This window comes from Puccinia triticina, chromosome 6A (assembly GCF_026914185.1).
Source record: "Puccinia triticina chromosome 6A, complete sequence".
Classification (NCBI taxonomy): domain Eukaryota; kingdom Fungi; phylum Basidiomycota; class Pucciniomycetes; order Pucciniales; family Pucciniaceae; genus Puccinia; species Puccinia triticina.
In genome coordinates this window covers 1462977-1474800 of record NC_070563.1, presented here as the reverse complement: position 1 = coordinate 1474800, position 11824 = coordinate 1462977, and the positions used below count along the sequence as shown (strand labels likewise).

General features: G+C 46.0%; 2 protein-coding genes across 2 annotated transcripts; one reads left to right on the top strand and one right to left on the bottom strand.

Annotated features, from left to right (window-relative positions):
• Positions 1-3582: 3582 nt before the first annotated feature.
• Positions 3583-5356, bottom strand: PtA15_6A186 (uncharacterized protein; the record flags this gene model as incomplete). The annotated part of the gene is made up of 7 exons (XM_053169864.1): positions 3583-3822; positions 3905-4168; positions 4287-4427; positions 4524-4649; positions 4743-4877; positions 4970-5217; positions 5332-5356. The coding sequence occupies 7 exons, from the start codon at positions 5354-5356 to the stop codon at positions 3583-3585; spliced, it is 1179 nt and encodes a 392-aa protein (XP_053021113.1).
• Positions 5357-8617: 3261 nt separating this feature from the next.
• Positions 8618-11540, top strand: PtA15_6A185 (uncharacterized protein; the record flags this gene model as incomplete). The annotated part of the gene is made up of 2 exons (XM_053169863.1): positions 8618-8628; positions 10817-11540. 2 exons carry the CDS (start codon positions 8618-8620, stop codon positions 11538-11540), a joined length of 735 nt encoding a protein of 244 aa, XP_053021112.1.
• Between the last annotated feature and the right edge of the window lie 284 nt (positions 11541-11824).

Below are 11824 nucleotides of genomic sequence, written 5' to 3'. Positions count from 1 at the left end.
TGGCTCCGTCACACCCGGGTACCCGCAGCCTGTTTTGACTGGATCCTGACATCTGCACCCGCATCCGCACTTGTTGGCGGGTAGCCACCAGCCTGGGCGGATACCCGCCCCTTGAAACTCATCTCGGCAACCAGAAGGGACCCCTTTTGGTCAAAGAGGGATGACCTTGGCAACCAGAAGGAAGCCGTTCTGGTTGCAATAAGACCTCTAGTGCAACCAGGAGGTTTCCTTCTGGCTGCCAAGGTAACTTTGACAACCAGGAGGTTTCCTTCTGGTTGCCAAGGTAACTTGAGCGACCAGGAGGTTGTCTTCTGGTCGCCGAGGTGGCTTCAGCAACCAGGAGGTTAGCTTCTGGTTGCCAAGGTTACCTTGGCAACCAAGAGCTTGCCTTCTGGTTGGCGAGGTAACCTCTGCAAACAGGAGGTTACCTGGTGGTCGCGCGCTGAGGTTATTTAACCTCTGCAACCAAGACCATTTCCTCTTGGTTGCTGAGGTTTTACAACCTTTGTGACCAATATAGTATCCTCCTGGTCGCCAAGGTTTTGTAACCTCTGCGACCGGTAGGATTTTTTCCTTCTGGTCGCCAAGATACAGCCCCGGTGACCGGAAGGAATCCCTCCTGGTCGATGAGGTTGTGTGTCCTTGGCGACCAGGTGGGTTTTTCTGGCTGCCAAGGCTGTAAAACTTTGGCAACCGGAAGGGATCAGGCTTTCTGGTTGAAGCGGTGGGCGGGTGCAGGCGGGTGTGGGTTGAATTATCCGGGTACCCGCCCACTTTTTCCTGGAATCTCAGACATGCACACCCGCTGGCGGTTACCCGCCAGCGGATAGCAGGTACCCGCAACGGGTTCGCTGGGGCCATCTCTAAATTAGTGTATACACAAAGTCTGAGGCTGCAGAAACAGTGTAAATGATGTCATACTATGTATATAAATGAGTGTATTTAGCTAATATGTAATGAGTGTAGCCTGAAAGGGAGATGTATGCTTGTATCCTGTGATTTGTATAAGTGTACTACTGTGAAAATTGGGTTGAGGCAGGTGACAGCTGGGTTACTGGGGCTGGCTGTGTGATAGATGTCCATGAGGTGTAACTTCCACACTAGAGGGGGCCCAGGGGTGCTTCCAGTGGTGACTAGGGGTGAGATTGGCCATAGAATCCATTTGGTGGTATCTTGAGGCCTAGTATGAGTACTTATGTGGCATAAAAAAAACTTTTTATTTTTCCACATTTCTGTCTACCACATCCTTCCCCAACTTATCATCTGTCCCCAGATAATTTTGACATGAAAAGTGCTTTTTGTCAATTTTTCAACCTGTGAAATGGGAAATTTACGTGGAGATTTGCAGGATCCTTGGAGAATTGGCCATTTTGACGTCTTCTGGGCAACATGGCTTGAGAGGCTGAGTTAGGGGACCAACCCCATTTCTCCTGTATTTGACATGTCCCCCCTTTATTTATGCACCCCTGGCAGCTGCATGCAGTCTTCTGACCCCATTTCTGCACTTCATCTGATAGTATAGAAGGGCAGAGTTTGCACCTCCATCATCCCCTTCTACATTCAGCAAAAGGGTTTCACAACCACTTTTGAGTCTTACAATGATTCATCCTTGCATTCCGAGTTGAGATAGTCTTTGATCTCTTCATCAATTGAAGAGACTCATTTTTTTTTCTTGAAAATATAAGCTTTCAAGGTGTTTCTAGGGATAGGCTCATTGTTGTGTTTGTTTTTGTCTTTACTGTAGTTATTGAGACTAAATTTCTTGGCTTCTTCCTTAAACTGCCAAAGAATGAATTTGCTTGTCCAGGTTCATCAACTCAAGGGCTTCAGGAGTGAGTGTGTTTGTTTTAATTTGTGGATCAAGCAGCATCAAGCAGAGATGACGATATCTGAGTCAGAGCTGGACTCCACTTCTTTGGCAGGGTGTTTTGGAGGCATTGGATGAGATCAATTGGAGCTGCGGTGAACCAGGGATGATCAGGGATCCCATGTACACTTTAAAAGCCCACAGGTGCCTGAAATTTCAAAAAAATTACAAGATCCAACGGATGCCCGGCATCAGAGCCGGATATGCCAGGTTCGGATCTCGGGAGAGCCATACCCAAGCCCGGAGGCCCGGGTTGCAACCTTAGTTTGAATCCTGGTGGACCCAACCCCTGGCCACTGCCACTAAAACTACACACCCCCCATTCAACCTTCAACCCACTTATTAGTTGTCCTCTTAACATGTATAAAACTCTTCAATTTTCAATACCCGTTACCCAATTGAATCAACCTGAAAAATGGTTGCACCCCATTCACCCCACAAACCCACATCACACCTCATTGTCCCTAGTTGTTAAGATTGCCACATCCTCTACAGAACTTGGCTCCATAGAAACAAGTACTGGAAAGAACAAACTACAAACATAAAAATAAAGGGGGTTGAAAAATTGACTCCCAAAAATTAATTTTCTGACTCGCAAACATCGCAGAAGTTGGGAAGACCATATTTTGATGTCTGCACCGCCAGGACTCAAAATTGGTCCGGGGCAATTTTGGGCATGTGCTACTGTGGTTGTAATTTGGCAGATTCCCTCCAAAGGAATGTTACCAAATCCTTAGCTATTGTGCCCCAAAGTGCCCCAAAATTTCACAGAACTGAGTTAAATAAATCCTCTAAGAATATTTAGCTTCTGGGCAGTACCCCATAAACAGAAGTTAGTTTTGAGGGTGTGTCAGCTTTTGGTCATATCTCCTCATAAGGTACTTATTATCCGGCACATTCATAAATTTTTCTTCCCATGCACCACATGCATAAAAATTTGATAGTGCAGAGAATTATGCATAAACTGAAATCCTTGAAATTTCTAGAAATATTGTGTCATCAGAACATGTGTTATAAGGGGTGCGCTGTGGAATTAGTAGGAAAATGACTTCTAACTGTATACCTTTTTTCTTTCATGCCCAAACAGTCTAAAAACTTCAGGAATACTTTAATGTTAGATAATATTCATACGATTAAATTCTGAACAATGTTATTGCATCAGAACATGGGATATAAGGGGTACATGGAGGGCTTAGTAGGAAAATAACTGCTTACAGTATAACTTCTTTTTTACATGTCCCATAAGTCTCAAAACTTAAAGCAACGGCCTACGAAGTTCTCCAACACCCATGAATTGTTCATGTAGCAAGGAGATTGCATCGACGTATGTAGTTGGTAGTTTGGTTTCGTGGCCAACCACAACAACGTTGGGTCTTGCACCCTTTGTCGAAAAAAAAAAACCAGAAAGCAAACGCGTTATATCGCAGAATTACCCTTCCAACTTGGAATGGAACAGCCCACTCATCCGTAGAGAGTTTTACCCATTTGGTATGAAGATCACGGATTCAGTGGTTGCCTATTCAGCAAGGTGACTTTTTCGGTGACCATGGCCGTGGAACGCCGCAATTTCATTTGAACAGGGGGATAAAAAATGAACTCTCGTGATGAGGATCTTGGTTTTATTGGACAGGGAGGAAAATGAAAGTACTCGACAGAACGGAAAGATTAGAGAAATACAGGGGAAGGAGATAAGAGAGAAAGAAAGGTCCAGTCAATCACGGCTCGGCAGGAGCACTGTCCTCAGAAACAAACTTCCTCTTTCTTTCTTTCAGTTTTTCGGTCAAGATCGGGTTGACCCTCGACTCCTCAACCGGCGGTTTATCCTGACCCTTGTTCAGCTTCTTCAAGCTACTAACGAGTTCTCGCCCCTCTGCCTTCTTAGCATCATCAGTTCGGTCACCCTTTGTCCGCGCTTTCTTCTTGAAATACTCGCCCGATTCTAGCTCCAAGTCGATCTGTATTAATCAAGGTGGGCCGGGAGGTGAGAGTGAAGTCAGAATAGAGACGCATGTGACTTGGTTGGTCGTTCCGACTCACCTTTCTGGGCATCTGAGGTGGGGGGAATGGGGTGTATTTCTTCTTCTTTTCTTGCATCGACTTTTGTTTAGCTTGCTCTGATCGGAAAGCCGCAGCTTGGGAGGTATCTTGAATCGGTCGTTCGACGGCCGGCTGCTGTTCAGATAACTTGGCCGCTTTGGCCTGTTTAGCCCGCTTCCTCTTGGTAAAATTTGGTAGAAATCGATCCCAATTCTCTTCGGCTAGTTTGGGATTCTTGGCCAACTCGCGTTTAATCATCAGTTCCTAGCGAAAAAAAAAAAAAAATCGCAAGAGTTGCATTAATACCTCTGCGAAATAGAAGTGAGTAAAATAAACACTTTTGAGGTCAATGAGACGTTTGTTCGTCGCTCCCTCAGCTTACTTTGATATGATATATCGGATGTATGTTTTTCATGCAATCGATAACGATCCTTCGGACCATTTTCAAACCTTTATAAGGTCCCATTGCGGAGACTGTGGTGCCTTGAACCAACAAATAACAATCTGTAAGAAGTTCGATTGCCTAAATTCAAGGAACGACTTTCAGTAAGCATTCTCGAGGATACTACATTTAGACCTGGCAGTCAAAATAACTGGGATAGCCGATCAGAATAAGAACCTTGAGTGTGCTGCCCGATGGGCCTAAGATCCGCTGGCGTCGCTTAACAAATCTTTCTTTATTTCGGATGATGTTGCCAATCTTGATCACATCACAAGCTACATTGTCATCCAGAATTTTAACAGCCTGTTGATTGAAAATTTGTGGAAAAGGAACCAAATTTCAGTTTACTCGGAAATGTTCAGAACACAAAGCTGGATAGGGCGAGTACGCGCGTACCTGAGTGATTGGAACACTTCTTGCTAGGAGTTTGATCAAATCTCGAGCTTTGAGGATGATGTATGGGTCGACGGTTTTTCGGGTAGTTTTGACGGTCATGGACCCCTCCACAAGATTCAGTACACATGCTACACCCTAGACAATGTGCGATGAGATGTTCAGATGGTCCAACCAAACCTCTTAAGCAATCTGACAGTACGTGGAACGGTATGTAGAGTGCTACTCACATGCTGTTCGAGGATCTTGGTTAAGTGGCTCCAGATCTCTTTCAGATAAACTTCGCGGTATTTCGGAAACAGGGTCGCAAAACTAGATTCTTCGGTGAACGGTTTGATTTTATCTTTCTCCAATTCAAACGGTTCGATCTTCCAGTGGTCGATGTCGTCGGTATCCCATGGTTTGTCTTTACGATGTTTCTGCTTCTTGGATTTATGAATTTCATTTACTTCTTCATTGATATTTGATGTTGTGATATCTGAGCAGAGAGTCAAATCGGTTTAGTTTGGAGGGAGTAAAATAGTCGTGCTATTATTGTCAGTTCGATGAGACGTATGAAGGCAATGTATCTATGTGAGTGTTGGTTGCTTACCCTGGACTGGTTTGGCGATGGCCATGATGTATCGACGTTGAGTTGGTTTTGGAGGTGGCCGCACGCGTTTTGGGATTTTCTGCGGGAGTTTCAACGGTCAGAATTTCCAATTGAATATTCAAAACCGAAAAACCCAGCAAGCCCCCTGCAAGCAAGCGCCCAAACTACAGATTTCATGATTGATCAAAAGCCCGTCAAAGCCGTACTTCGTTGATGTTGCCTTCATTCATCGTGCTTGTCGCTACCTTTTTCTTTCCCTTGTAGATGACTCGGTTGTCGTTCAGTGAAAAAAAACTCCAATTTTACTGCTTCATTCCACTTGCGGTGTTCTGTGTAGCACAAATATTTTGCCGTTATGGCAGCAATTTTTCTTGTTCATCGTGAGGATGCGACCCCCTTGAACAACAAATCCATTCAACTGTAGATCGTGGATTGCTTTTCCTAAAATGTTTGGTTCAGGGAATCGCATACTTGCTCGACAGTACACCATGGAGATTTGACTTGGACCCGACGAAGCTTTCAACAATCATCAAAAGAAAATGTTGCTCGACGCCGGCGGTATCTATCACTCCATACACAACGTAAGAGGTTGGACCGAAGCCTACGATGCTTCTAACCAATCAGTTGGGGGTGTTTCCAGGTTGTCATGAGCTCCGTAAACAAGGACACAAGAAAGGGAGATATACATAGTGGCCATTTTGTTACCAGGGGTAACTGACTTCCAGGCATTGCAAGTTGCGGTATAAAAAGCTGAGTGTTCTACAACCATCCCAACTATCTATGTAGGTACACCGTCAACAATTACGTACAATATAAAAGCTACAGAAGTACCTACATACTTTAATTCTCCACGACTAAAATTGCCCAAATATACGTCTGAATAGTATCAATCTCATTGACTAGACCATCCCCGCTAGCACACTCAAACAATGCAGTTTTCTATAAGTTTTCTCTCAGTTCTGTTGGCGATCAGGCTCCAGGTTCAAGCTGTTGAAGGCAAAGGAACCTTCCTTCCAAAAATCGCAAAGCCATGTGTATCACCGGATCAGCCTTATGCGATGTGTATCACACAAAGACAAACTGGCACAAGTAGAGGGTTTTTTGCAGGTAAGTCTAAGTTGCACACAAACAAAAGGCCTGCATAGGCTCAATTTCCTCGCTTGAAAATTATTATAAAATAACCTGCCGTTGTTTTGTCTATCACTCCACTTTTATGATCACAGTGAGCTTTGCGTTTATAGAAAAACCTGGGACTCCATTCAACTGCAAAACAAATGCGGATTTGTCTCCCAACACAGACAGTTTGGTGGCAGTGTGCTGTAATAATCAGATGATTGATACCATGAAGGTATGTTGTTTCAAATACATGCCTTCAAATTTCATACATATCCTCACACTTTTGAATCCAAGCTAACCATCATTCTGCACCACAGCTCACCAATTCTGCCCCCAGTGGTCTGGTAAGTTTTTTCAAAGAAAAATGGATGACTTCCCGTTCAATCTGGGACCCCCACAGATGTGGTTTTAGACCCAAAAAGTCTAGATTTTTGCAGGGAAATCTAGCTTTTTGGGTTCTATACCACTTCTGCAAGGCTCACAGATCTTGATGGGAAGTCATCTAATCCTGTGTGAAAATTTGAACCATATCCTATTTTCTCTTGGTGGTCCCAACTGACCTTGAGATTGCATCACAGAAAATAGGTCACTTCTTCCTGTTGTCACCCTCGTTCTATCTTGGCCCCACTTGCGTTGTTGCAGACACTGGCAGTAGCTAGAGAAACCAGATTTATCATTTTTGGAGGGATCATTGACAAGGACCTGAAGATTTGATGATTTGTTGGGTGTTTAAGTATGCCCAACAATGATGAAGATTTGGAGAATAAAAGAATCTGATAAGATTCAGTATTAGTCAGAGTGAAGTGAGAAACGGCACAACAACAAATTTGAGTCAACGAGAACGGAAACAGTTTTCCTTTCTTTAGTTATTTTGATTTATTTGATTGATTGACTAAAGAAAGGAAAACTGGCGCCGGGCTTGATCCGAGTTTTATTTGAGGGGCCGACGTGGCATTTTGTTTTGCATATGTTATTGAATAGTTGTGCGGATTGAATAAAATGATCGAAATTCAATAAGATTCAGTGGCCAAATGTGCAACAATTGTGGTCTTTTTTTGAGAAATTTCCATGCCCAGATTTTCCATTACCCTTTTTTTTGTTTTAAATCATGTTCCATAGACTTTTTGAGACTCTAAATGGTACTTCTGGTCACCACAGAGAGAATTACTGTAAGTCTGTTTAGATGAAAAATGTGTGTCCTTGTATGTAGAACCCCATGTAAGATACTTCCTCAATGCAGTCCCAATTGTCACAGTTTTTATAGAAACTGTGTGAAGAAGGGCTGAACTATGCATAGGAGGTGCCGCGAATAAACCCAAAGTAATTCCCAAATCGGAGCACCCCTATAGCTACCGGAACTAAGAAAAAAACAAGTTTTACATACTAAACCGCAAAGCTTAATTAAAGGGGATCTCCTGTTTGGAGGTGTTACGATGAGCATCACAACCACATCACCCAGCCGCGCATATCCGCCCGCGCTGCCAAGCTCGTAAAGTGTGAAGTCAAGTCTCCCCATGGAGGGCCACAAAAGTGAGAGCCCCATATAAGGGACGGCATCCTCAACGGATCCTTCCCCCACCAGATACTCACATTGCTCTTGGCCCGGTGCCATCCTAATTTTTTCCTAATTCTTGGTATTCATATTTGGCCTCACTTATAAACAACAAATTGCATTTCAAGCTCGAAGCATCACATATTTAGTTTTGTTATCTTTGCATCAGGTCATCAACATTCACCAAATCTTGTTGAATTTGCACCAATCACAGTTTTCCCTTCAACCCTTGCAGGCCAAAACTTACCTCGAGATAAACACCTAGTGATTTGGTCACAGCATCGACTGCACCCACTTCCAACCTTCTACATATCTTCATTGAACCCCCCCTCTGCCGCCTGGCCTCTCTATTCTCAACTTACTCGAGACTGCGACTTAACAAGCCTGCTCATCTTAATCCATTCAACCTCATCCACAAGATCCCGGTCCGCCCACCCAATAAGACCAGTAAGCCCAACCCCCATCCCATCCCCAAATTTTACCAGTCCGCGTGCTTAGTAACACCACTAACTCTTTGCTTCTCTCTCAAATTCATCTGATCCCCAAACTTTTATCAGCCCGTGCATGAGTCAGATCACAAACTCATTGATGAGACAATCCAACATACAAAGCCAGACAATGGTCCCCAGGTCCGCAAAACCGTTGGACAATGCATATCCCATGATCCCCAACATTGAAGATGTTGTCCCCAAGCCAACTACACAAGAAGTTCTTGTCCCCCATGGCATCAAATTGCCACCCTGCACCCTTCGAATGGTCCGATGGCTCGGCGGTGCCCCCCCGGCATTTGATACACATCCGTACTGCTTTACAATACCCGGCCGCACCATGGTGGACGCTTTTGCCTTCGCTGTTGCCATGCAGGCCACTGTCCGATGGACATTGGAGAATTGCATACCCCCAAAAGTCCCAGGAGAAAAGAAGTCAAACGCAGGTCGACCCCCGACGTATAAGTGGAAACTTTTCTATATTTGCCCCCGAAAAGGTCACCACGTAGCTCCACTCAATTCTCACAAAGCCGAATCCGGACGGAAATGCGGCTGCGAGGCAAAGTTCAACATCTCGCTGCACCTTGCCACTGATACGCTACGGGTTGAGTGGTTCTGGAGGCACTCTCATCAGCTCAACACCGCTGACAATATGAAGCACACTCGGATCTCAAAGGCTGTCTACGACTGGGCTTGCGACCGAGTCGACTCAGGACTTGGGTGGGATAAGATTCAAGACTTACTTTTGTCGCAAGACCTGGATGATGTAAGTGCCTATTGTCATCATTATGCAAGGTATATGCCCATCCTGATCAGTGGTACCTGACCCAAAAAACTAGCTCTGCGAGACCGGTGCGGCTGTCCCAGAGGCCAATGGTGTCACCGCTGACCTTGTCCGCCACCTGATCAAAACACGTAGGCCTAACGATGCTCGGAAGGATCATGATGTTTTCAAATCACTGTCCCTCTGGGAAGTTCACCTGAAAAGTCTCGGGTGGCATACCTTTGCTCCGGTTATCGCCGATTCGGAGGCGTTCTTGTTTTGCATCCAATCACCCTGGCAACGGAAGATGATGCTGGCGCACGGTACAACAATGCTCTTGGTTGACGCAACACACAACACTGTCAACAATTGCTTCCTGTCGCAAGGTCGGAAGGCAAGCTTGTACACAGTAATGATCCGAAACGCGGTGACGGGCATGGGTCTTCCTGTATGCTGGGCCTTTACAGGCTCCCTTGCGATGTAAGCCACTTTCTCAGCCAATCACTTGTACGCTCTGAATATGTATCTGACTCGCCATTTGACCTGTCAGCGAGCCAATTGAACAGATTCTCACCTGGCTGCATCGGTCCTCTGGGCTGATCCCCCATTCTATCATGAGTGACTGCGCTCAGGCAATCAAGACTGCAGTCTCGTTATTGTTTGAGTACCTGATGGATCAAGCACCGCTACATTTCTGGTGCGTCTTCCACGTCATCAAGGCCGTCAAGGCCAAAGCGCTGGTCTACTTGGGAAGGCGATCGCTTGAGGCTGTGGAGGATTTCCAACAAGTACTGTATTCTAGCACATATCCAGATAGCCGAATGATGATCTTCCTCAGTAAGTGGAGGCAAGTACGGCCGGCATTCGCAGATTATGTCGACTCGCAATGGTACACGCACATCCAGCATTGGTCCAAGTTTTACCGAACAGTAAGTACCTCAAGTCTCTCCACCTGAAACAACTTTCCATACTCACATCTTTGTTTTGCCGGAAAGACCGCATACCAAGGTATCAACACCAATAATTATGTCGAAGCATGGCATAACGTCCTCAAGTCCCGATACCTCAAGCCATCTACACGACTTCGAATCGACGAAGTGATACAGATATTCTGTGAGGTTGTGGAGCCCAAATACAGTCGAAAAACATGCCAGGTGAACACCGGATTTGTCAAGCAAACTACTAACCGATTTCAACAGAAGGCGAAGCGCCGCGCAGACGCTATTGCCAAAGGCTACTTGGAGCTAATTGGAGCTAAGGTGTGCAGGTTTGCAAACCATGTGAGTATTTATTTTCTATGGCCTTATCTGCGTATCAACTAGTTAACATGATTTGGCAGTTCACAATTGGTAGTTTCTCGACCCCGTCTTTACATGTATACCGGGTCGGTTTTGAGCAGCCAACTGGTGTTGCCGAGGGGCGGCTGATTCGCTGCGACTGTCCCCACTTCACTCGCCACGGTAGTGCGTGTAAACACATGTACTACCTGGCGCGGGAGTACAAGTTACTGGTTGTGGAGAAGGCCCCGATTACCCAACAGCGCCACCCTCCTATCTCCGTCGACAGTGACTCAGAGGTAGAGGTCCTTAGCAGCTCGACCTTGTCCAAAGCCGCCGCCCCCAAACGATCCAACGACGAGGCGTTCTCGCCCCGCAACACTGGCTTTCCCAAGAGAGTCTGCGTAGACCGGATGCCTTGTGCTGAGTTTGCCACCGCCCACCCGGGACTACTCTCGGATGCTTCCAGAACCCCATACATCGAGCCTAGCAGAATCCCAGACAATCAACCCAGCTCATCTATTGCCACATCAGTATTACTCATCGAACCGCTGACCCGCGATGGCAGAATCAAGAACTCACTCAAGTCCGCCACCGTTGCCTTCGACCGGGTGAAAGAAGTCCTCAAGAAAAAAATGGACCGCAAGGAGATGGCCAAACGATCCTCGACGTCACGGATGCATGAGTTTCAGCTCGTGTGCTACTCCCTTTTGCGAATGGTTGAAGAACGTGTCCCAGGAATCTGTCACACAATGGCATCCTCGTTCCCAGGCGTTGCGGACACTTCTGGACTCAATGGTGCGGAGATGGCTGTGTTGGTTTGTGAGCTCGCAGAGGTTGGCTGGGCGGCGCTGAAGCGGATCGATGGGCTGCTGAAAGCCAAGGCGCACTCAAAAGCGTTCATCGGTAATTCGGACGAGCTATCTATGATTCTATTTAAAGAACGTCTTTTCGAGCTCGTGGGGATGCTCGAGAATGCCAATATGCTGGCTCCGAGGAAGCAAATCAGGTAATGGATGATACATTACAGCGTGCAGGGAGAGAGTTGGTGGAATGGTTACACGGCAGCGATTGGAGGGCGAGGCGAAAGTAAGATGGAACCGATTGTAGGGCGAGTCGTAGGAAGGCAGGGCTGGTTATATGGTGGCGCGGTTCAAGGAGCGATTCGACAAGGACGATCCGACTGTCCTTCCATCTAGGACAAGATCTGCCCGTCCTTCGGCCTTCATACTTGTAATTGTTTGGGTTACTCCCTGTGTCATTCGCCTCTGTTGTCACTCCGTTTGATCATTGCATT